The sequence below is a fragment of the Moschus berezovskii genome, chromosome 4, assembly GCF_049115385.1.
Source record: "Moschus berezovskii isolate FMDL1 chromosome 4, NW_MosBer_1.0, whole genome shotgun sequence".
NCBI lineage: Eukaryota > Metazoa > Chordata > Mammalia > Artiodactyla > Moschidae > Moschus > Moschus berezovskii.
In genome coordinates this window covers 100,852,468-100,875,221 of record NC_142463.1, presented here as the reverse complement: position 1 = coordinate 100,875,221, position 22,754 = coordinate 100,852,468, and the positions used below count along the sequence as shown (strand labels likewise).

Here is a 22,754-nt window from a genome sequence, read left to right as displayed (position 1 = left end):
CACCAAGTGCTCTTTGGGTAAAGGTCAACCAATCACTTCTAGGCTGATGCAATAGTCGCTAACTCTTGCAGTACTTTCGCGGGCAACATACTATATAAACCTCTGTATTTTGAGAGTTGGGGCTTCTATCTGGATCCGCTGCGTCGGTGATGGTAGGGGTCCCTGCTTGAGCTTGAATAAACCAACCCTTGTGCGTTTGCATCGGATGCTGGCTCCTGCGGTGGTTATTGGGGATTGTGCGACTTGGGCATAACAATATAACTAATCCTCTCATTTTGCTTACTTTCAATATAACCCTTCCCATGAGACCCCAAAACTGTAAGACTGAAGGTGCCAGCCTACCAACACCCCCAGGTACCTGCTGAAGTGGACCATGCCCAACTACTTTGTGGATTTTGTCCCTAGGGAGGATGTCTACCCTCTTCTGACATTCAGGTTCTTTCCTTGCTGCTCTGCTGCCAGCAGTAGTGGAACCTCAAGCTCAAATATTTAGTTCTAAATCCCAACTGCTTCCTCCAACGCTTGAGTCTTCATCAGGCCCTGAGCTCATTTTTTGTTAAGTCCTCTATATAAAAGGAGGAGAAGAGGACAACAGAGATGGACGACAACAGATGGTTGGATGGCATCACCAACTCAATGGACATGAGTTTGAGCAAGCACCGGGAGATGGTGCAGGACATGGAAACTTGGCCTGCTGCAGTCCATGGGGTCACAAAGAGTTGGACAGGACTGAGCAACTGAACAACAGCAACAAATCAAAAGTTACTGTGGACTAGTTTGTATCTTCTAGAATTTTCAGTGGTTTCAGGGGAAGGAGAATAGGAAAGATTAAAGAAAGAGAGATGGGGAAAGTCTTTGGAAGTGATGGGTATGTTCATCACCTTGATGGTGTGATGGTTTTATGGGTGTATGTGCTGTGCTTAGTCACTCAGTTGTGTCCGACTCTTTACGACCCCATGGACTATATAGCCCACAGGTTCCTCTGTCTATGGGTTTCTGCAGGCAAGAATACTGGAATGGGTTGCCATGCCCTTCAGGGGGTCTTCCCAACCCAGAATCAAACCCAGGTCTCTCCAAATTGCAGGTAGATTCTTTACTGTCTGAGCCACCAGGGAAGCCCAAGAATACTGGAGTGGGTAGCCTATCCCTTCTGCAGGGGATCCTTCTGACCCAGGAATCGAACTGGGGTCTCCAGCATTGCAGGCAAATTCGTTACTGGCTGAGCTACCAGGGAAGCCCCTTATGGGTATATAAATATGTCAAAATTGATCAAACTGTACACTTTACATGCAGTTTATTGTATGTCAGTTATATCTCAATAAAGCTATAAAAATATAAAGGAAAAAAGTCAACCTCACCTTGATTGCTAGTAATTTAATAAAGGAGGGATCTCCTATAATAGTTAATTTGAATTCCCAAGAAAAAGAGGAAATGCTCTTCCAAGGAGGAGCTGCTCAGCAATGGACTTGAAGAGGTTGCTGGTAGTGTTGCAGGGAAAAGTCAATTCTGACTCCATGTTGGAACTGTTTCTTTGACTTGCTTTCCGTTGTTTTTGTTATTGTAATCATACACAAAGCCCTACTTCAGAGAATTCTGCCCCTCTGCCTCACTGTTAAGCAGAAGTACCTTTGTTCATAACCCTGTCCACCTGTAGATTGCAGGAAGAGAGAAATTAACACATCCCCTTGCCTGAGGCTTGCCATTCTAGGAGATATTTGCAAGATTAATGGCCTTTTTTTTTTTTTTTTACTTTGTTTCCTCACCTACCACTGCCCCCCATCTCTGATCCATAAAAGAACCTGGTATCCAGACCCAGGACAAGATGGTTATTTTGAGATGTTGCCATCTTCTGAGTCAACCAGCTTTCCAAATAAAATTCCTTGCCTCAACATCTTGTCTCTCAGAGTCCTTGGCCTGACATGTGGCAATCAGAGTGAACTTGGACTCCGTAACAGTAGCAAGAGCAGCAGCTCCAAGAAAAAGTTCCAAAAGCTATCCCAAGGAGATTAGAATGGACATTTCCCTGATGGGGCATAACTCATGGAGATATTCCCCAACCCATCCCCTATATCTCAAGAAAAACAAATTCACAAGGGGAGAAAAAAAAGTTCATTGCCGTTTTAAGTTCTAGCATCCCTATAGGATAACATAGAACTAGGAACCAGGGCTCCTGGGTCTGATCCTGCCTGCAAGCTCTCTCCATCCCCAGTGCCTGGCACTTACTAGACCCTCTTCACATCAGTGTTATAAAGTTATGTGACCAGACAAAGGAGGTGAACTGCACATCAGAACCAAGTTTCAGATCGAGGGCATTCAAAAACATGGTCTGGGGTTCAGACCCCATCAGGGCTCACCAAGCTTCACCTCCTCTCATGCGTCCACCCCATCTGGAGAAGGAGAGAGAAGTGAAGCAGGAATAGTTAAGTCCCTACTGAAGTTCTACTAAAGAGACAGTCCAGGAGGAAAGACGGGAACATTAAGACTAGGGTTACTTTGAGAAAGAAAGATTTATTTATGAAATCAAGGAAAATTTCAGGGCTTGAGTTGTTGGGGTAACAGTTTATGGGGTTATATAAAGTGAGACTGCTTAGGAAGATCCATGGCTGGAGAAGTTTCTACTTCTGTGTTGCTATTAACATCACTGACCATTCCCACAGCTCAGCCATCCTGGGATCAGCTTCCAGGAACCCCAAAGGAAGCCAAAGCTGTGACTTCCATTACCAGAACTGTTTTCTGACTCGAACTTAGCAAAATGATCTCCCCGTCTCTGGACCCTTCTCTCAGCAGTTTCTTCATTCTTCCCACCCCACACTGCATATACAATAAGGAATGTAATATTCCTTTTCTATTCTGTGGTAACTCGAAGGGCAGGAAGGAAAAGAGAAGTTCTGGTCCCCTTAATAGAAATGACTTTGACCTTCTGATGCTCTTTTGGCAACTGCACCCTTCTTTTTCCCCACCAATTCCTCCTCTCTTCATGCTCCCAACCTTAAAGCAGTCCTGTGCCCATCCACATAAACCCTGAAACTGACCTCATCTTCTCTAGGACCTAATCTACATAGCTGCCCTTTTCCTGGCCAAACCCTGGAGACAGGCTCTGCAGCCCTGCGTGGGCCCCTGTCTTCGACGACAGCCCCTCCCCACCCTTCTCTCAGTCCAGTCTCTTTACTGCCAAACTGCTGCCGCCTGACCCAGCGTAACCCAGCAGGGGGCGGGCTGAGAGAAGGAATTCGGAGGGATCCATGTGGGGGCCACCGAACCGCAGTTCCAGATATTTGAGTAACTGACCGCCTCCCTCTCACCTAGCCCTCTGACTGGTGGAGGGGTGGGAAGGGGCGGAGAGCCAGGGTAGTGACCCAGAGATACATTTTTATCAGTCTGAGGACGGAACTGGAGGGAAGAAGCCAAAGCTGAGAATCCCTTCATCCCTTTTCCAGGAATCAGATTTTTCAACCCTCTTTGCACCTGGGGCAAAGAACAGTGACTTCATGAGACCAGGCACCTCAAATCTAGACACCTAGTTTAACATATGACAGAATATTTTAGACTGTACATACTGAAGAAAATCTAGGTCTCTCGATCTCTTCTTCTTAAAAAGATTGTGGACTGAGGAGTCCCAGAGTAGAAAGATTAGAGCTGTTCAGTCAGTAAGAAACAGATGTTAGAGAAAGGAGGAGTGTTGATATCCATTTTTACAGAGGGCTGTTTTTCCAACTGTGAGAATGCTGTTTTTCAAACTGGGTCTTGACTCATTAGTGGATGTAACCAATATGTTTTGATGGAATATAGAATAGAATAGAAATAATAAGGGTAAATATTACTTCAGGTATGTACACACAGGATGTAAAATGTATTTCTTACTTTGGATCATAAAGTTTGAAAGCAGCTAATTTACAGGGCCATTTGTGATCAAAAAAGAATGAAAAAGATTCCTTCCCCATGCCCCCTTTAGAAGAAACAATAACACCCAACACCATCCTGCCTCCCATTTTATTCTCCATAGAGCTGGCTTCTACCCACACCTCCTCTGATCTCATCCATGCTGATTCAGGTTCAGGTTCTCAGGTCTGGGGTCCATAATGTCAGGTGAAGCTCCACCCACGCCATCCCCAGTGGCCAACCCACCACCCACCACAGCCTGATGGAGCCTCTGCCAACCAGGATGCTCTGTTCCCTGAAAGAGGAAATTCAAGGATGAAATGCACACACTTCTATACCCTCAGTCTCCTCCCACCCATGCCAAGAGGCTAATGATCCTCACCTATCCAGACTAGAGAAGACAGCCAGCTGCATGGGGGTCGGGAGAAAGAAAGAGGATGACTACACTTTGAATGAGTGGTGGGGGAGTGAAGGAGATTCTGGAATCTGTAGAATCCCACTCTAGGAAACAGCTGTACATCACTGACCCACCATCACTCATCTTTCACTGGTTTCTCTCCATCCCAGACCTTAGGAAAGTCACTCAGCTCCTCTTTTCCATCTCTTATCCTGTAAGTCAGACCCCTTCAGTCTATCTGCTCACTGACTCCTGACTCCACCCAGGCACTCCCCAAATCATGTCTTCTCAAATGACCTCACCTCAAACAGTCTATGCGCTCACAAGATAGGGCCCACTCTATCTCCCTAGTGTCAGCTATCACCTGGGGCAAAAGGAGACTCCAATTTCCATCCTTAAGCCCCCTTTCTCCCAAGCTCCTTCCCTCATCACCCTGAGCCCATAACTCACAACAGAGAGATCCCATTTTCTTCAGGACATGGGTTACCTCACTCCTGTATGCTGAGGATTCGCAGGAGGATATTATACACGTCCTGTTCCATGTAGCCCTGTAGGTGGCAGGAAAGAAACAAAAGGAGATGAACAGAACATGAGAGGGAGAGTTTCTGCGATAGAATGCAACTTACTATGTGCCCTCACTTAGTACTTCTCCATAGCTGTTTGCTAATCTTTACAAGGAAGATAATGGCATCGACTTTTCAGGACTGCTCTGACGGTTACAATTGTGAATACAGAGCAGAGCACCGGGTACAAAAATAAATGTTCAATTCTTTGTAGTTATTATTGTTCCTAATAAAGGAGCAAGCCACCCACCTCTTCTTCCTTGGTGAGGGATAAGCTGGCTCAGGAGGAAACTGAGAAAGGGCATGTTCTGTGTACTAAGTTGCTTCAGTCGTGTCTGACTCTTGCGACCCCACGGACCGTAGCCCACCAGGCTCCTCTGTCCATGGAATTCTCCAGGCAAGAATACTGGAGTGGGTTTCCATGCCCTTCTCCAAGGGATCTTCCCAACCTAGGGGTCAAGCCCTCATCTTTGACATCTCCTGCATTGGCAGGCAGGTTCTTTAACACTAGCGCCACCTGGGAAAATCCCCAAGAAAGGGCATAGGGACAGGAAAAGCCTTTCAGTCAGTCAGAGAATTGGAAAGGAGGGGCAAACACCTCTTCCCTTCACATTCATACTCTTGATCTGCCTCATGAGGTCCAGAAACCTGATACTGGAACATTTAAAGTCCAGCTTTCTGAGAGATGATGTCTTTGCAGTTAAGAGAAGAGGCGCCAAATGCAATGCCCCCTGCCCAGCTCTCTGCCTCTACCTCCCCCCAGGCTCACCTGAGCAGCATTCAGCAGATGCTTCCTATAGGTAGAGATGATCTCTTCATGGTTCTTCTGGGAATCCTGGGAGTAAGCATCAGTGGGAGGTCATGTGACTTACCCTCCTCCCCCAAGCATGAGGAACAACAAAGGGAAGTGGTCGGCTGTGGCAGGTGGGCTCCCTTGGCCCATGAGCGCCTCAGCCTAGACTACTGCCTGGCCGGGCCTCTGGATCCCCAGAATCTCTCCCACAGACACATCACTACCACTCTGCACCCTCCTTTCTAGCAGTGCCCGTCTCCCGAGGATCAAACATACCTGCAGCTGTAGGACAAGGCGAGCATTATCTCCCCGAATAGCTAGAACCTCCTCTGAAAGCTGCTCCAGCTTCTTCAACAATTCCTTGATCTGAGGCCAAAAGGAAACGAAGGGAAGCAATGAGGCCCCGGTCATTTCCTACCCCAGAACCACTCAAAGTCAAGGTCAGTTGCCATTTATGAATATTTAATATCTGCCATGTGCTTTTACACACATTGCCTAATTTAATCCTCAAAACAACTCTTCTGTTCTAAGAAAAACAATACTTCACTGAGGGAAGTATTATCATTCACGTTTTGTAGATAAGGAGCCGGAGTTAAGTAATTTGTCAAACTCACACAGCTAATAAGTGACAAAATCAAGATTTGATTTTGAATCAAGATTTCTCTGAACTCATGGTCCACACTCTTAGCTCCTTACTGAATCCTGACCGTCTTCTGGCTGGTGACCACTGAAGGAAATTGAGATGAGTTTTTGTGGTTCGTGAGGTTGAGACACAAATGCAGTTAATGATAACCAGCTGTAATAGGAATGGTGGCAGGAATGGCAGGAGTAGCTAACTTTTACTGGGTATTAGCCATTTGCCACGGAGAAGACAATGGCAAGCCACTCCAGTACTCTTGCTGGAAAATCCCATGGATGGAGGAGCCTGGTGGGCTGCAGTCCATGGGGTCGCTAGAGGTCGGACACGACTGAGCAACTTCACTTTCACTTTTCACTTTCACACATTGGAGAAGGAAATGGCAACCCACTCCAGTGTTCTTGCCTGGAGAAACCCAGGGACGGGGGAGCCTGGTGGGCTTCCATCTATGGGGTCACACAGAGTCGGACACGACTGAAGTGACTTAGCAGCAGCAGCAGCCATTTGCCAAAAATTTTTCTGAGTATTTTAAATGTAATATCTTATTCAATGTAATCCTCATAACAACTTTTATTATCCTCACTTTGTATACGAGAAAACTGAGGCTTAGTTAACTCATCCGAGGTCAATCAGTTCGGGTTTTTTGTTTTCTGTTTGTTTGGCTGCTCATGGCATGAAGGATCCTAGTTCCTAGAGTAGGGGTTGAACCTGTGCCCCTTGCAGTGGAAGCTCCAGTTCTTAACCACTGGCCTGCCAGGGAAGCCCCTCAATCAGTTTTGAAATTGAAATTCAAATACAGACAATCTCAATTAAGAGCCCACTACACTGTTTTCTTTTGCTCATTTGTCTAATCATCTTCAACACCAACATAAAATTCCTTCTTTAATTAGCCCCACCCCACACTGATTCCTATTCTATATAACATTCCTTCTACGTGTATGTACTTTATATTCTGTCAAATGTAACTCCCTATAGTTTTTAATCCTTCTAAATGTGATCATGTACACAAATTTTAATAAGTCTGAACTCACTCATTGCACAAGTAGTTCTACTACTACTACTACTAAGTCACTTCAGTCGTGTCTGACTCTGTGTGACCCCATAGACGGCAGCCCACCAGGCTCCCCCATCCCTGGGATTCTCCAGGCAAGAACACTGGAGTGGGTTGCCATTTCCTTCTCCAATGTGTGAAAGTGAAAAGTAAAAGTGAAGTCGCTCAGTCATGTCTGACTCCTAGCGACCCCATGGACTGCAGCCTACCAGGCTCCTCCGTCCATGGGATTTTCTAGGCAAGAGTACTGGAGTGGCTTGCCATTGCCTTCTCCGTAGTTCTAGAATTACTAAATTCATTTGTAAAATGATTTTTTTAGAATTCATAAAAACATGTCTTTTAGAAATATATAGACTTATATTCACTTTTGGAGCAATCGTTAGGAAACTCGAGTATCTAACACAATGGTTTTCAAATTTTATCCTGTGCATGGCACCCTCTTTGCCAATGAAACTTTTGTAAAAGAACCTACTCTGATTGAAGTGAGAGGGGAGCTTCCGAACCCTGAGCTCCCTTCTCTCTTGAATTTATACCTTACTTCCAGTTTTCAACTCCAAACCCCCTCAGACCCAGGAGAACATTGTGTGGTCCTTGCAATTGACTGGTGTTCTGCTTGGGCTATTAATCTGACTGGCCAAAGATAGTTTCAGGTCGTGCGTGCCTGCCAAGTCGCTTCAGTCGTGTCCGACTCTGCGACCCATGGACTGTGGCTCGCCAGGTGCCTCTGTCCATGGAATTCTCCAGGCAAGATTACTGGAGTGGGTTGCCATGCCTACCTCCAGGTGACCTTCCTGACCCACGGATCGAACCCGCGTCTCCTGCGGCTCCTGAACTGCAGGCGGATACGTTACGCTGAGCCACCGGGAAAGCCCCAGTTTAAGGGCCGCAGACCCTAAGCACGCTGAAACGGCCCCGATACTCCCTTCGGCTGGCTGTCTGGCCTGCTCACCTTGGCCTCCTTGTCCCGGCAAGCCCCGATGAGATGCTCCACCTTCTCTTTGAGCAGCTCTGCTGTCTTCTCGAACTGTTCGGAGCGTCCGCGCATCTCTCCGGCCTGGCGCTCTTGCTCCGCGGCGCGAGCAGCCAGGTCCCCGCTCCGGCGCCGCTCCTCGGCCGCCGCCTCCCGCAGCCGACCCATCTCCCGGCAGGCCGTGTTATACTTTTCCAGCAGAGCCTTTAGCTCCTGGCCCCAAGCCTGGGCCTGGGCCACCAGGGAGCCCCGAGTTTTCTCGTGCTGCCGCAGGCTGGCCGCCTCCCGGGCCCTCAGCTCCTCCACTTCCTCGGTGGCTTGGTAGAGCAGCTGCTTCAGCTTCCCGATCTCCTGGCTCTTCCCGCTCATCGTGGCCTGAACCGCCCGCAGCTCTTCCTCCAGCTTCCCCAGGTCTTGCTCCAGAGCCGCCACCTGAGGGGAGGCCGAGGCCGCCGAGGAGCCGCCTGGCTCCCCACGGCGGGAAGGGGAGCCCCGCAGCTGCTGGTTTTCCTCTTCCAGCCGGGCCAGCGCCTGCTGGGCCTCGCGGTGCCTGGCCACCAAGGCACTGATGCAGGCCTGCAGGTCTTCGAGGGGCTCGGCGGCTGCACTGCGTGCACTCCCCTGGCCTACCAAGTCTGGGGGCAGGCAGTCCCACAGCCCCTGGAGGCCTCTGTTCTGGGAGGCCAAGCGCTTCCGCAGCTTCTCGGTGGCCTCCTTCTCCAGGGCCAGTTCATCTGTCAGCAGCCCCACACTCCTCCGCAACTGCTGTAGCTGGACCTGCGCCTCTGGCCTGGGCACAAACTCCCGCTGTAGCCGCTGGCTCAGGGACTGCAGCTCCCCCTGCAACCGCTGCCGCTCCCGGCCCAGCTCCCCCAGCTCCTCGAGCAAGTTACTGTTGCTCAGTCTCAGGGCGGACACCTCCTTCTCCAGCTGTCCCCTGGCCTGGCCTCCTCCTGGCATCTGGTCCCCTCCAGGAGCCCCTAGAGGCTCTCCCCGGGCCCAGGGGAAGCTTTTCTCCTTTTCTTCATCCTCTTGGGTGATGGCCCTTGGGCCTGACTTGGGCGCTCCCTCTCTGGGCTCCTGGGCGGGGGCCTCAGGTTTCATCTGCAATCCCGCTTTTGCCCGATCCAGTCTCACCAGCACCTGCTCCAGCCTGGCCTCCATCTTCTCCCAGGCAGCTGCTGCAGCCTCAGCCCGGGGTGTCCCCAGAGCTCCCTCCAAGATGGGTCTTGATAAAGCCCCCCGGGCTGCATCCTTTTCTCGCCACACTGCAGCCAGCTCCTCCCTCAGCTGCAGCAGGAGCTGATTCATGGCTGCTGTGCCCACTGGCTCAGCCACTGTGCTTGTGGGTTCAGCCCCTGGAGCCTGGGGCCTCTCCTTCCAGCCAGCAAACAGCTGGTCAGTATGATCCAGGCAAAGGGCCTGCCCATCACTGTTGGTCAGTTGCTGTCCCGTGGTTTTCCCTATAGTCTCAGACTTTGGGCTCTGGGGTGGCTCCTGTTCTTCTGGTTGGGACCTTACCTGGGCTTCATACTGGATCTCCCCTGGGACTGAATCCTCAGCCTTCTTGGAAGCTAATACTGGGTTGGCTGCTGCTGCAGCTGTGGCCTGCTGATGCTTCTTCAACTCTTGTATGTGCTTAGCCAGCAGGTTGAGGGCACAACCCTGTTCCATGCCATCTCCTCCAGGCCGGAGACTAGAGCCCTGGTCCCCTGGAGCTCTGGGCTCTTGGGACAGGAGGAGCCCCAGCTCCCGCACCTGTTCTTGAATCTGACTCTCCAGGCCCAGGTAAGCTGTGGCTTGAGCCTTGCACTCTTCCGTCTTTTGCAGCAGCTCCTGCTCCAACTGAGAAACTTTTCTCTTCTCCTCTTCATACTTCCACTTCCACTCCTCTGAACGTGGATCCTCGTCCTCTTCTTCCTCCTGCTCCTCCTCAGGCTCTGCTCTCCATGGGCTCTTAGGTGGAGCACCCACCTCAGGCTCAGAGGGAGAGGCCTATGTAGAAAAAGGAACAGTGACGTCAAGCCAGGCAGCTAGCCTTTCTTCTCTTAGACTGTCTTGATGCCCCAACGATCCCTGCCTGGGAGACATCCCAACGGGAAGGACTGGGGTGGGTCAGAAGCAAAAGGAGGAGGTGCTTAGGGTCTTACCTGGAATGCAGAATCCAGGTGTTGAACTGGCCCCTGACCTACATGAAAAGACATGGGGGAAATGAGAGAGGAGACAGGGCCCACATGCTTTTAGCCCACACTCTGGCTTTAGACTTTCTCTGAAAGGAGTGGCCCCTCAGTGTTCATCCTTAACCACACGTGTCTTTCTGGTGCCAGAAGCCACCCCTATTTGATGGATCTCTAAGTAGCCAGCAATGTTGGTTCCCTGTCCCAGAGATATGTCAGCTCATTTATTTCTTTCACTCACTTATGTATTGGACACTGTGCCAATAAGCACTGTTATAGGTAGAAACCAGGAGCCAATGGTGAGCAAAACAGAGGAGGTTATCTGAGGGGGTTACAGTACAGTAGGGGCTAGAGACAGATTGACCATCAAATCACACAAATAGATGTACAATTCCAACTCATAAATGCTAGCAAAAGTGCTAGCCAGAGTTGCCTTCAGGGAGAGACAAGGTTGCATTAAAGAATTTTGTGACCTTGCTTTTGGGAAGTGGGAGTCATCTCATAGCAGAAGCAATAAATAAGTAAATTCTCCACTAAAGTGACAGTTATTTATCACATGGATTGTTTCGGAGAAGGCAATGGCAAGCCACTCCAGTACTCTTGCCTAGAAAATCCCATGGATGGAGGAGCCTGATAGGCTGCAGTCCGTGGGGTCGCTAAGGGTCGGATACGACTGAGCGACTTCACTTTCACTTTTCACTTTCACACATTGGAGAAGGAAATGGCAACCCACTCCAGTGTTCTTGCCTGGAGAATCCCAGGGACAGGGGAGCCTGATGGGCTTCCGTCTATGGGGTCACACAGAGTCGGACACGACTGAAGTGACTTAGCAGTAGCATTGTTTCCATGGAAACAAATGGGATTCTAAGAAGTTTCTTTGATTCTGAGGCTATCAAGGAGCATCTTGGAGTCACAAAAGCGGACTGGCTTTACCCCCTCGGCCCTGCCGGTTCAGGGCCTGCCGCAGCAGCCTCCACAGTGTCCTGTCTTGTGTGCATAGGGCATAATGCAAAGCATCATGCCCCATGCTGTCCACTGCCCCCGCATCTGCTCCATGGCTCAGGAGCAGTTCAGCCACCTCAGCACTGCCTTTTTCACAGGCCAGGATCAGAGCCGATCTGTGGGGTGAGACAAATGTGAGCATAGGCTTTTCTCATGACATCCTGGAGTCCTGGTTTCCAAAACAACAACAACAAAAAAAACATCCACTTGCAAGGTCAGCTCTCACTCAGTGTGGTCAGGAGAACCACAGACCGTCACCAGTCAGTGACAAAACATTAGGCCAGACCAGAACTGTTCAGATGTCATTCCAGGAGCTGTGACATCAGAAAGCGGGGAGCCCATTTGAGGGGCTCCATTTTCATCTGCTTTATATGTTGAGGTTCTACATAAGTTCTTTACTGGGTAAACAGATTCTATGTCTTAGAACATAGTTTGAAAGCCAGTCAATTAAAATAGTGGTTCCAGGAGTATTAATTCTACTTCCAGAGTCATCTATGCTAGAAGGATGATGGTGGCAGCAGCAGAATAGGAAAGTATAAGGAAAACATTCTAAACTCACCAAGAGGAAAACAGTGAAGCACAAACAGGGCTCTTCTGAACCACCACTGGGAAGGAAGGAGGTTCCCAAGAAAACAGAGAGCAATCTCCCCATCTCTCTCTCTCTCTCTCTCTCTCTCACACACACACACACACACACACACACACACACACACACACTTTGCCCAGTGGCTCCTTTTTAGATTGTCAGGGTCGGGACATGGGATGGGGTGATAGAGGGCTCACTTGTCATTCTTGTCGGTGACATTAACCCGGGCACCTCTCTGCAGTAGCTGTGAGCAGATAGCTGCGTGGCCGCCCAGCGAGGCAATCATTAGGGGTGTACGTCCATCCTGCATAGATTGTGGGAACGGGGTTCGTGAGGAGACAGGGGAAACAGGGCTTCGACACAGTCTTACCAACTCCCCTGTTCCCACACCTATCCAGGAAAAAGCGCCAATCCTGGGGCTAAATACTCCTTCTCAGAGGGTTGGGGACTCTCCAGAAGATAAGCCTTAACCTCTCTGTGTGGAAAAGGAGGAGGGGCAGAGGGAGAAGGAAGAAGAGGTGGTGCCACACAACCCCTGGTCATGGAACTTAGCTAATTAACTTCAAAGAAAGCAGCAGCCTCCCTGTATAGGGCCTGCCAACACTCACATTATCCAGGACGTCAAGGAAGGCTTCATGATCACACAAGAGGAGCACACTTGAGGCACAGCCAGAGGAGGCTACGGGGGGTTACAGGATGATTGGGTTAAGCAGAAGCCGGAAGGGCACCTCTCAGACCACGCTGCAGTATCCTCTCCAACCCTTCAGCAGTCAACTCTGGCCTGCCCTTCCCCCCAAACGTTATTCTCCCCTCCCTCCCAGCAGCCCCGTTTCCCACTAGTTCCCTGGCACACACCTGCCCAGTGCAATGGACTACGATTTTCTGCATCTACAGCGTCTTCATTGGCACCATGCTGCAAACAGTCACAAAGGGAAGCAGCATGGAGCATGGTGTTAACACTGTCATCTCCCACCCTGTTGTATCTGTTATAAAACCCGCTTTCATCGTGCTATAGGGAGGGACAGAGGGATCGTGGCTATGGCCAACTACTAGGCAAGTCCAGTTTATTCCTTGCAGACTATAGGCAGCCTTGAATTTCAGCCCTGGTTGATAAACCTAGGGCCTAAGAAAAATCAGATTATATGTAAATAAACACATTAAGGACAATAATGCCTGAGTCCATGTCTGATACTTTAGGATCATAAATGAGAATCTTGGAAAGAGCTAGGAAGAACAAAGCAGAATATCCGTGGGCACAGTGGCCTGGTTGAACTGGGCCTTTTGAACTTTGAGAAGCTTATTTCTGAACTGATTACATGTCATTTCACATGTATATTTCTCTTTGTACTCCTAGACTACAAACTCCTCAAGAACAGACAGCAGACTGTGGGTTTAACATGAACACCTCTGCCATCCTTCCACCCGCCCATCATCAAGCAGTCAGTCTCCGCAATGGCTCTGCCAACGGTGAAACCTGATAGACTCATATTGACTGACTGGGTGTCAGTCCCTGGCAATGCTGCTTTTTGATGTGCTCTGGAGGGCAACATTAAGCTGGGTGCCTGCACATAGCAGATATTAAATAAATACTGACAAATTAATGAATGAGAGATTACCAGCTCTCTGACTGGGGATGTGAGGGATACATTTGACCAAACGTTGCTGGTGAGGGCAAGACAAAGTCAGGAGTCTCTGGGTCCACTTCTTCCTTTCACAGGAGTAGTATCGGGGGTCTCTCTTACCTGCAGCAGGACCTTGACACATTGTGGCTGGCAAGAAATGGTGGCCAAGTGCAGGGCGGTGCTTCCTAGAAACAGAAAGAAGCAGGGAAAGCGGGTAGGTGGCCCCATGGCTGCTGATGACTCACAGGGAGGTAAGGCGAGAGACGCACAGATAATCAGAGGGAGATTAGACAGAGAAACTCTCAGCCACATGGGGCCAGAAATTCCTGTTCCCCAAGTGCCTGGTACCCACAGTGGAGGTGGGAGTGAGCGTGAGGTAGGCCCAGCTTACAAGGAGGGGAACCCCTGAAAGCAGGCTGGCTGGGACTTACAAGGAGAGAAGCAGGGGGGACTACAGCTCGAACGCCCAGCAGGGCCCAGCACTGCCCCGCCCCGCCCCCTCACTGCTGCCATAAAGGGCAAAGCAAGTAGCATGGCCCAGTGCTCAGCCTAACTCACCGTCCTCGTTCTTGCTGTTGATGTCAGCCCCGTTGGCAAGCAGTATAGTCAGACATTCTGTCAGGCCTTTGGAGGCGGCCAGATGAAACCTGCCAGAGTCAAGGCCAGGAGGCAGAAAGATAAAGGGACCTCATAAAGATGAGCAATAGTTTTACTCAGTCAGTCATGTCCAATTCTTTGTGACCCCATGTACTGTAGCCTGTCAGCTCCTCTGTCCATGGGATACTCCAGGCATGAATACTGGAGTGGGTTGCCATTCATTTCTCCAGGGGATCTTCCCCACCTGGGAGAATCTTCTAAGCCCTGCCTGCTATGTTCCATCACCCCAAAGCCAATTCCAAAGGCAGAAAGGGAAGCTCCCTTAGCCTGACCTTCTGAGAAAGAGAAGCCTGTGTAAATGGCCTACTGTTACAACGTCGAAGGAGGCTAGAAGCAAAGGTAGAGAGAAGAGCTATAGGTCTTAAACAATCTGAGTATCTCAGGGTGTCCAGGGAACACATCTGTCACTCTGAGCCCAATACCCTTAGCAAACTGGAAATGTCACAGAAAGAGTGGGCCAGAGCAGAGGGCTGGACATTTGCAGGCTGACTTGGGCAGAGACAAGGAATAATATCCCTCTTGTACTAATCACCTCTTCCAGCCACACGATGCTCATGGCCATCACTGTACTCCTAGTTTCTCAAGCATACATACCCTCCAACTTGTGCAATGAAGAAATACCCTACTTAGTGTATGTTTCAGTTTTCCATTTATTTCATGGCTTTATTCCTTTCTCGGTCAGTTTTGCTGATGTGGGTCATGTGGTGTAAGGATCTGAATGACAATCTCTTCTTCCCCCACTTTGTGCAGCACTTGAGAAGTAGTGAAGATTTATTAATATACTTGCTAATTAAGACAAAAAAGAGCTCTGAAGTTATAGATGTTTCCTAGTTTACATCATATTCAGGTTTGAGGTTTTTAAAGAGAACCACATACCAAGGGGGAGAAAGAAATGGCAACCCACTCCAGTATTCTTCCCTGGAAAATCCCATGGACAGAGGAGCCTGGAGGGCTACAGTCCATGAGGTTGCAAAGGGTCAGACACAACTTGGCACCTGAACATGACACACATACCAAGGTGGGGATCAAGACAACTTACTTACGGGGACTGGCCGTGCGAGTCTAGCTTAGTGGGCCGGGCAGATTTCCTGGAGGCCAGGGCAGCCACGCGTCCCACGTCCCCCCGCTGCACCGCCTCCAGCAGCTTCTGATCACGGCGGTTCCATCTCTCCACCTGGACCAGAGCAACACATTGTGAGAATATAAGAGGTGGGGGTAGAGCCGAAGAAGGAAAAAAAGACCAAGGAGGAGGCCAAGCAAGGGAAAAGGGACATCCCTGAGGTCCTCTCAGTGTTCCCCAAGTCACTCACCCTAGGTCACCGAATGCTTCATGGTTGGGCCACTTCAATATTCCACCAATTCACATGCCACTGGGGACTACTGCCAGTTATTGCCTGCTCTGGACCAAAAGGGGCTGGGACTGCTGAATTAAAAACCATTGTTTGAGTCCTGAATGCTAGTATTTCAAATGTCTTTTTTTTTTAATCAGCATTGTGATTATTTTTAGGTGCACAACCTCCAAGCAGTCCTAACCTTGACTCCTCCCCTTTTGGTCATTAGGTCTTGCTGGAGCAAACTGAAGCACACCGACCATCCCAGACTTGGGCTTGCCTTGCCTCTCAACCCCTGTGCTGCTTTTGTTCTCAGATATTTGAGAAATCAAGGCACCTAGTTTGGGTGACAGTTAGGAGTCTAAGTACCTAGCCATACCATCTCTACCCACTGGCTTTGGGGTGCAAAACTTGGAGGAGAAGCACAAAGTTTCCATTTCCCCCTCTCATATCCAGGCCCTTCGGCTAGTCCCTCTTCCCCTTCCCTGGCAACACCAACCAAAAGGCCAAGATAGGTCTCCAGCTAGGCTGGAGGAGGCAGGAGAGACAGTTGCCCTCCTCCACCCTGCCGTCCCTCCTCATTTTCCTGGCAGACAGCAGCTGTTCCAGACAAGAGCCACACCTGGGCATACATTGTTTTACTATACTAGCTTGACTTTTTCAGGTGGTGGGGTAATTACAGTAATTGAAGTATTACAGGGCATGAAAGAGCTGTGTAAAAGCACCCAGAGCTGAAAGCCTAGAAAAGCCTTATTTGCTCCAGAGAAGAGAAAGGAAAGGAGAAAGGGATACAGAAATCTATGGAATGGTGAAAAGAGCCCTAGGCGAATATTTGTCAGCAGGCCTAAGTTCAGGGCCTGGTTCGGCCACTTCCTCAGCTCTGTGACCTAGAGTAAGCCATTGAACACCTCTAACCTGTTTCCTCATCTGTAAAATGCGGAAACTAATTACTACTTCATCATGTTGTATGAAATGAGCTAATGTATATAAAATCTGTTTGTAAACTGTAAAAAGCCTTACAAGTATATGGCATCCTTATTAACAAAAACAGGAAGTGGTGGGGGATTGGTGGTGGCACATTGCATTTTACGAGGTGTAATGGAAACAAGAAAGAAGCCATAGGAGGAGGTGGGAAAAATAGAGTCTCTGGAAGCCAGCTCAGTTTCAAATACTGTTTACATAGCCAGGGCAAATTATTAATCAAGAACAGGAAAGATTTTAAATGCCTACACCATAAAATTATCTAAGGTAAATGGATCCCGAGGTAACACTCCTGAGGTAATTCCTCATAGCCCTTTTAAGTGCTATTTCAATTAGCCTCTCAACGTTCCTGGAAAGTAGTTAGGGCTGGTATTATTTTATCTAGTAGACAGAGAAGAAACTGAAGTGCACTGAGGTTAGATAACTGTCCAGGGGCACACCACAGAATAGTGGTAAAATTGAGATTAGAACCCAGGCCACTGCATGCCCTATCTTAGTTCTCAGCACCAGGTCATATTAATACAGAGCTATGGGAGGTTTATTTATTTTCAAATAAACAGTCTAAGACCGCCTCTAGGGTAAAGCCACCCACGTTCAGACACTAATCCCTGCAAGAGGAAGAGTCTCCAAGCAGGTTAATTCTCAAAGGACAAAATAAGCAAAATGACTGCTCAACAGACTGAGATGTAATAACATATTATCCAATGTCCCCTGGGGGCTGTGTCACCCTCAGAAAAGGCAGAGAGCTAGAACTGCACCTCCACCACAGGACACCACCATTAGCTGACCTCAATCTGAAGTTCTCTGTTTAAAATTATGATTCTTCAATGTATGGCAAAACCAACCAATATAATATTGTAAAGTAATTAGCCTCCAATTAAAAAAAAAGAAATTAAGGAAGAAAAAGAGAAAATAAAGGATTTTCACAATTTACATACTGGTAAAACCAGACATTGCCCCAAAGAAAGTACTCTATAACATATAAGATGGATAGACCCACAGGAAACAAAAGACACGTTCACCTTCTTATTGGGTGATATGATGTCATATAGACAAAAATACCTGCTAAGTCTAAAAAAATAAAAAAAAATAAAATTATGATTCTAACACTTCCTATCCTTGTGAACTGAGGCATATAACAACTTCTCTGAACCACAGTTTCCTAATAAAATAACACTATATAAAGTACCTAGCTCTGTCTGTCACATAGGAGGTACACAATAAACATTAGTTCTAATCGCTATCCTTCTCAAACTTGCTGGGCACATTTTGGATATTCCTGGGCTCAGAATTCTCCATCCAGGGGAGTGGGAGGAAGAGCTCTTGCTCCTACTGGCCAATAGTCAAGCTGTATAGATGGTAATGGTATTTCTTAGCAATGAAGATAATTCTTTTTCCAGCTAGAAAGTTTTAAAATCTACCCCCATTTACTTTCTATAATCTTGTTATACCAAGAAGAATTAAAAATAGGTAGAAATTCTTCATGGCCAAACCTCTGAAGAGCTAGGGTGAAGAACAGGGGGACCTCCCTGGCTGTCCAGTGGTTAAGACTCAGCATTTCCAATGCAGGGGGCATGGGTTCAATCCCTGGTTGGGGAAGCAAGATCCCATATGGCTGCATGGTGTGGCCAAAAAAAAAAAAACACAGAAGGATGCTTCTGAATCTGAATTCCAAGATCTAGTCTATTTTTCACCCCAGCACCTTGGGAAAGAGGCACTGAATAACCATTACAGCCTCAAGGGAGCAATCACCAAATTAATTAGTAGACTTGAAAACAAGGATAAGCTTTGTATTTCTGTAGCCAAGACTAGGGGTGCCTTTGTAGAAGTAATTGCAGCCTATTCTTATCTCTGGCTGTGTGCCCATGAGCATCCTATGAAGATGAAACACGCCAACAGTAGACAGAATGGCTACTGCTGTGTAGGATGGGTGAATGGAAATGGTTTTGCTGCCCTGTAGAAACCAGGAGTTGACTCTCTATTTTTAAAACACAATTGAGGGACTTTCCTGGTGGTCCAGTGGCTGAGACTCTGTGCTCCCAATACAGGGGACCCAGGTTTGATCCCTGGTCAGGGAACTAGATCCCACATGACAACGAAGAGTTCACATGCCACAACTAAAGAACCTGCATACCTCAACAAAGATCAAAGATCCATATGCTGCAACAAAGACTTGATGAAGTCAAATAAGTGAATAAATAGTTTTTTTAAAAATGATAAAATGCAATTGACATTTCTCTAACTTGATTCAGTGCCTACTGTTTAAAGCTAGTTTCTGGTTTACTTCCTACATCAGCAGAGTAAGCTAACATGGAAGACACTCCTTGGGACTAAAACAAAATGAGATCATAGGAGTTAAGTTTTTGTTTGTTTCTTGAACTTCCTATATGTATTCTGGATGACTTAGATTAATTTTTAAATGATCACTGATTCTTCAGTTCTCATCTCAGTTTGAGGGTACATTGAACCCAGGGGTTGGAGAGAGGATAGAAAGGGGCAATCTTCTGCCATGACTAGGAAGCTAGGCTTTGGGAGTGGTCAGGAAGGCTGTGACACTACTTCTCTGACAAACTGGTTCAGAGTGGTTAGCCACCCAGGGAGTGGAGGAATTTATCATGAGAAGTGTGGGGAAGTTTCATGAGGAAACAATTTACAGCTTAAACTAGTCTGTTTTCAGTCTTATTGGATCCCTACCCTGACTGGGATCCAATAAACAGTTTTATTTCCAGCTAAGTAGTTCTAAATCCATCTAATTTGCTACCTATAATCTTGTTGTACTAAGAAGAGTTTCGAATGGGTAGAAATTCTTCATGGCCAAACCTCTGTAGAGCTGGGATGAAGGAGGACAGAGGGATGCTTTCCAATTTCAATATTCACCCCATTGTTGACCCCAGCTTCCTGAAAAGGAGGCATGGACCAACAACTGGAGAATCAGGAAGAATGAAACAGTTTCCCCATTCCTAAGGAGCAGGCAGACTCCACAAACCTGAAAGGGAAGGGCAATGTGGAGGACTTTCAGAAGCTAAAGAAGAGTCCATGTGAAAAAGAAAATCATCATGAGTTAAGACACTCTGGGTTGCCTCAGTTTCTGGTACCTTTAATAGTCATTCAATAATGCCTTTTGATTGGTTGATTAATGCATGGAAACTAATGGGGAAGCAAACGTAAGCAGGATGAGAACAGGCCTCAACAGAGTACCTACTCTTGCCTCATAGCTTGCTTTCAGATTTCTGTGACCTGCTCATGCAGAAGAAGCTGAGCATTTCTCACGTTTGCTCAATGAATAACACTAAGTCAAGTTAGTCTAAGCAATGTTACTACAGGTAGTTGGCCACATTACTTCTAAATGAGCCACCATCTCAGTGTCCACAGAAAATTTCATCCCCTGATAGGAGGTCTGTCTGTAAGAGATTTTCAGAAAAGAATCACCTATACCCTCCCTTAACCACTCCCTTTTGTAGACTTTCTCCCTGTGTCCTGCTCTGGGAGAACCTCTGTTCTGGGAGTCAAGGGAGGGGATTGACTTCTAGGAAATCTCAGAGTGAATCTACTTTATCCTCTTCTCTAACCATCACCGTTCCCCAGCTGAGTCAAAGGAAGCAGAGTACGAGCCCTGAACAACTGAGTGAGGGTTTAGAATGAAGGAAGATTCTGGGGAGAAGCAGGCAAAAGGCCTTGACTGACCCAAGAACCCGTCTGATGACCAGGCACTGCAGTGAACTGGCCAGAGTGGAATCTGCGGACAATTTACCCATTCCTTGGGGAGCAGCCAGGCAACTGTGCCTCCTCTGGCAGTGCCTGTCAGTGTGGCCAGACTGGACTGCAAGATTAACCCACAGAGAGCAGGTAGAAAGAGATCAGGGAGCTGAACCACCACTGGACAGAGACGGGCAGAGGTTGAAGGGGGAGAATAGGAGAAGGTTGATGCTGCGGGAGTCCCAACTGGAAAGAGGTTTGGAGTGTTGTTGTCTGAGAGCCAGTGGTGGCGATGAGAGAATGGGAGTGGACGTGGTATGGGGTAAGATGGGGACAAGGACAGAAAACACTATGAAGAAGGGCCAGGGAAGGCACAGGGCTGCAAGTACTTGTTGGACTGAGAGCAAGGATAGGACCATAGAGGAGTGCAGGGTCGTGAGGATAGAGCAGGGCTGGGAAATGGAGTGTGGGGCAGCACTTGGGAGATAGAAAGAAGCTTGGGACTGAGCCCAGGCTGGGGATAGGACAGACGCCTGATGGCAGTTCAGTACTGGGAAATAGGGTAGAAGTAGAAAACAGTGCCTTTACGAGAGAACCAGGGGCTGCAGGGAACATATCAGAAGTTGGGGTGTAGATTCTAGAAGGGGAAGAAAGGGTCAAGGGAAAGAACCTTGGGGAGGGCGGAGGTTAGGAAGGCAAGTCAGAGGCTAAGGGACAGGGTCTTGAGGGAGGCAGGGCTGGAGGCCTGCACTACGGAGTGGAACAGCTAGAAAGTCGGATAGAGACAAAAGGCCATGATGCGTGGAGTCGGGACTCGACTCTGTCACCACAGGGCTTGGATCCCAGCCCCATGCCCAACCTCCCAGACGTTTTAGCACATACCGCCACCTGTGAGCTGGAGCAGGAGAAGATGCGCTTCATGGCCGGGACCGGGGCCACGCGGGGAACGGGGACGCGCGGAGAGCCGGGCCACAGATTCCTGAACCCACAGGACTCGGCTGCAGCTGTGTTAGAGAGCTGTCAAATGCAGAACGGGATCCGCCCCAGACCCGCCCCAAGACCTACCGCGTTCAATCAGAGACTAGAACCCGAGGGCTGGGCTTAAAACTCCGCCCCTCTCCCAGCCCTGCTCGGCTGTTGCGGAGGCCGAAGTCCTGCAGTCTCCGCCCGAGAAGCGAGCTTGGTCTCAAACCTCGCTCTCCCCAGCCGAACCCGCTCCCAGCTCTGACTTGCTCAATCCCAAACGGGACGCCACCGGCTCCAGCTAAAACTCCTCCCCTGGCCCCGCCCCTCCCCGCAGTTCCACGCTGCGGGCCCGCCCTCAAGCCCTGCCTCGGGCCCGCCCCTCCAAGCACGAACACGAGGTCTCCGCGTCTGCTCGGATCTTAGCAACTGTGGCATTTAACCGCTCGAGACGACGATTTGATTCTATCCAGAGACTTTTGCCAACTTAGTTACCTTTGCTTCCTCCCTCCATTCCGCGGCCCAAAACCCAGGCACAAAAAAGGGTTTGAAGAGAGCCTTTTGGAAACGGCAGGAGATTGTGGTACCGAGCTAAGGACTGAACAGGATGACCCACCAACAACCTGAAGAAGGGGGACCAGGCATAATATCCTAACACATCTCTAAATTAGAAAAAGGCATAGGGAGAGGAAGGTTTTGTTTTTTAGCATACCCTTTCACAAAAATACTCACAAAACTGTCTTCTCTATTTCCACTGCCCTTTAAATTCAGATTCTCAGCTGTTCATGCTTGGTCAGTTGCAGCCAGTCTACCTGTCTCTTCTCCTTCAGCCAAAGAGAGCACACTCAAGTGCATATGAAAGCCTACAGAATAAAGTTGAGTTCTCAATGTAATTTACAATGTTTATTAGGAGCCGCGCCCCACCTTCTCAAGTCTCATCTCTCACTACTTTCACAAATAGCCTAATGTTGAGGCTGTTCTAATCTACTACAGTTCCCTTTCCAGCTGGTGATTAATCCTCCCTGGAATATCTCCTCTTACACTTGGTGGTCCTTCACATTTGGTGGCCCCTCAAGACACAAAATTTTTCTGTAAACTTTTAAAGTCCTGCCAACCCCACCTAAAAAAAGTATGCCTCTTGTATGTGACACACTTCTTGTGTGTGACTATTGTCTAGCAACCAGCTCTCTGTATTTGCCATTATTTGTTTACATGCTTGTTTCCCCTACTAGACTGGGCTTGTTGATGGTAGAAGTTGCATTTTATATTATTCCCATTGCCTAGCACATATTAGGTGCTTAATGTCTTATGAGTGAATGAAAAAAATAATAAATGAAGGAACAAAGGAGGAACAATGAGAAGAAAGCGACACCTTTCTATGTGTCTGAAGCAAGCCTGTTGTTCTACAGTTGCTTCTCAAACTGGCTGTGCTTCAAAGGAAGAGGTAAC

At 48.4% G+C, this 22,754-nt stretch overlaps 1 protein-coding gene across 2 annotated transcripts; it reads right to left on the bottom strand.

The window, feature by feature from the left end:
• Nucleotides 1-2,516: 2,516 nt before the first annotated feature.
• On the bottom strand, nucleotides 2,517-21,552 carry ANKRD35 (ankyrin repeat domain 35). Of its 2 annotated transcripts, none has more exons than XM_055403333.2 (14): nucleotides 21,225-21,552; nucleotides 15,378-15,508; nucleotides 14,236-14,324; nucleotides 13,798-13,862; nucleotides 12,911-12,968; nucleotides 12,664-12,734; nucleotides 12,253-12,359; nucleotides 11,401-11,585; nucleotides 10,441-10,478; nucleotides 8,270-10,285; nucleotides 5,909-5,998; nucleotides 5,609-5,674; nucleotides 4,727-4,824; nucleotides 2,517-4,174 (listed from the first exon to the last, which is right to left on the bottom strand). In XM_055403333.2, the coding sequence occupies exons 1-13, from the start codon at nucleotides 21,261-21,263 to the stop codon at nucleotides 4,765-4,767; spliced, it is 3,015 nt and encodes a 1,004-aa protein (XP_055259308.2). In that variant the 5' UTR covers nucleotides 21,264-21,552; the 3' UTR covers nucleotides 2,517-4,174; nucleotides 4,727-4,764. The 2 variants fall into 2 exon arrangements, with proteins under 2 accessions (XP_055259308.2, XP_055259307.2); XM_055403332.2 differs by having other exon boundaries at nucleotides 4,764-4,824.
• Nucleotides 21,553-22,754: the final 1,202 nt, after the last annotated feature.

Excerpts from the sequence above, each read along its gene's own strand:
- ANKRD35 (XM_055403333.2), bottom strand. The coding sequence starts at position 21,263 with ATGAAGCGCATCTTCTCCTGCTCCAGCTCACAGGTGGCG. Across the intron at positions 15,509-21,224 it reads GCTCCAGCTCACAGGTGGCG|GTGGAGAGATGGAACCGCCG; the intron begins GTATGTGCTAAA and ends GCTCTGGTCCAG. Across the intron at positions 11,586-12,252 it reads GTCACCGACAAGAATGACAA|ATCGGCTCTGATCCTGGCCT; the intron begins GTGAGCCCTCTA and ends CTCACCCCACAG.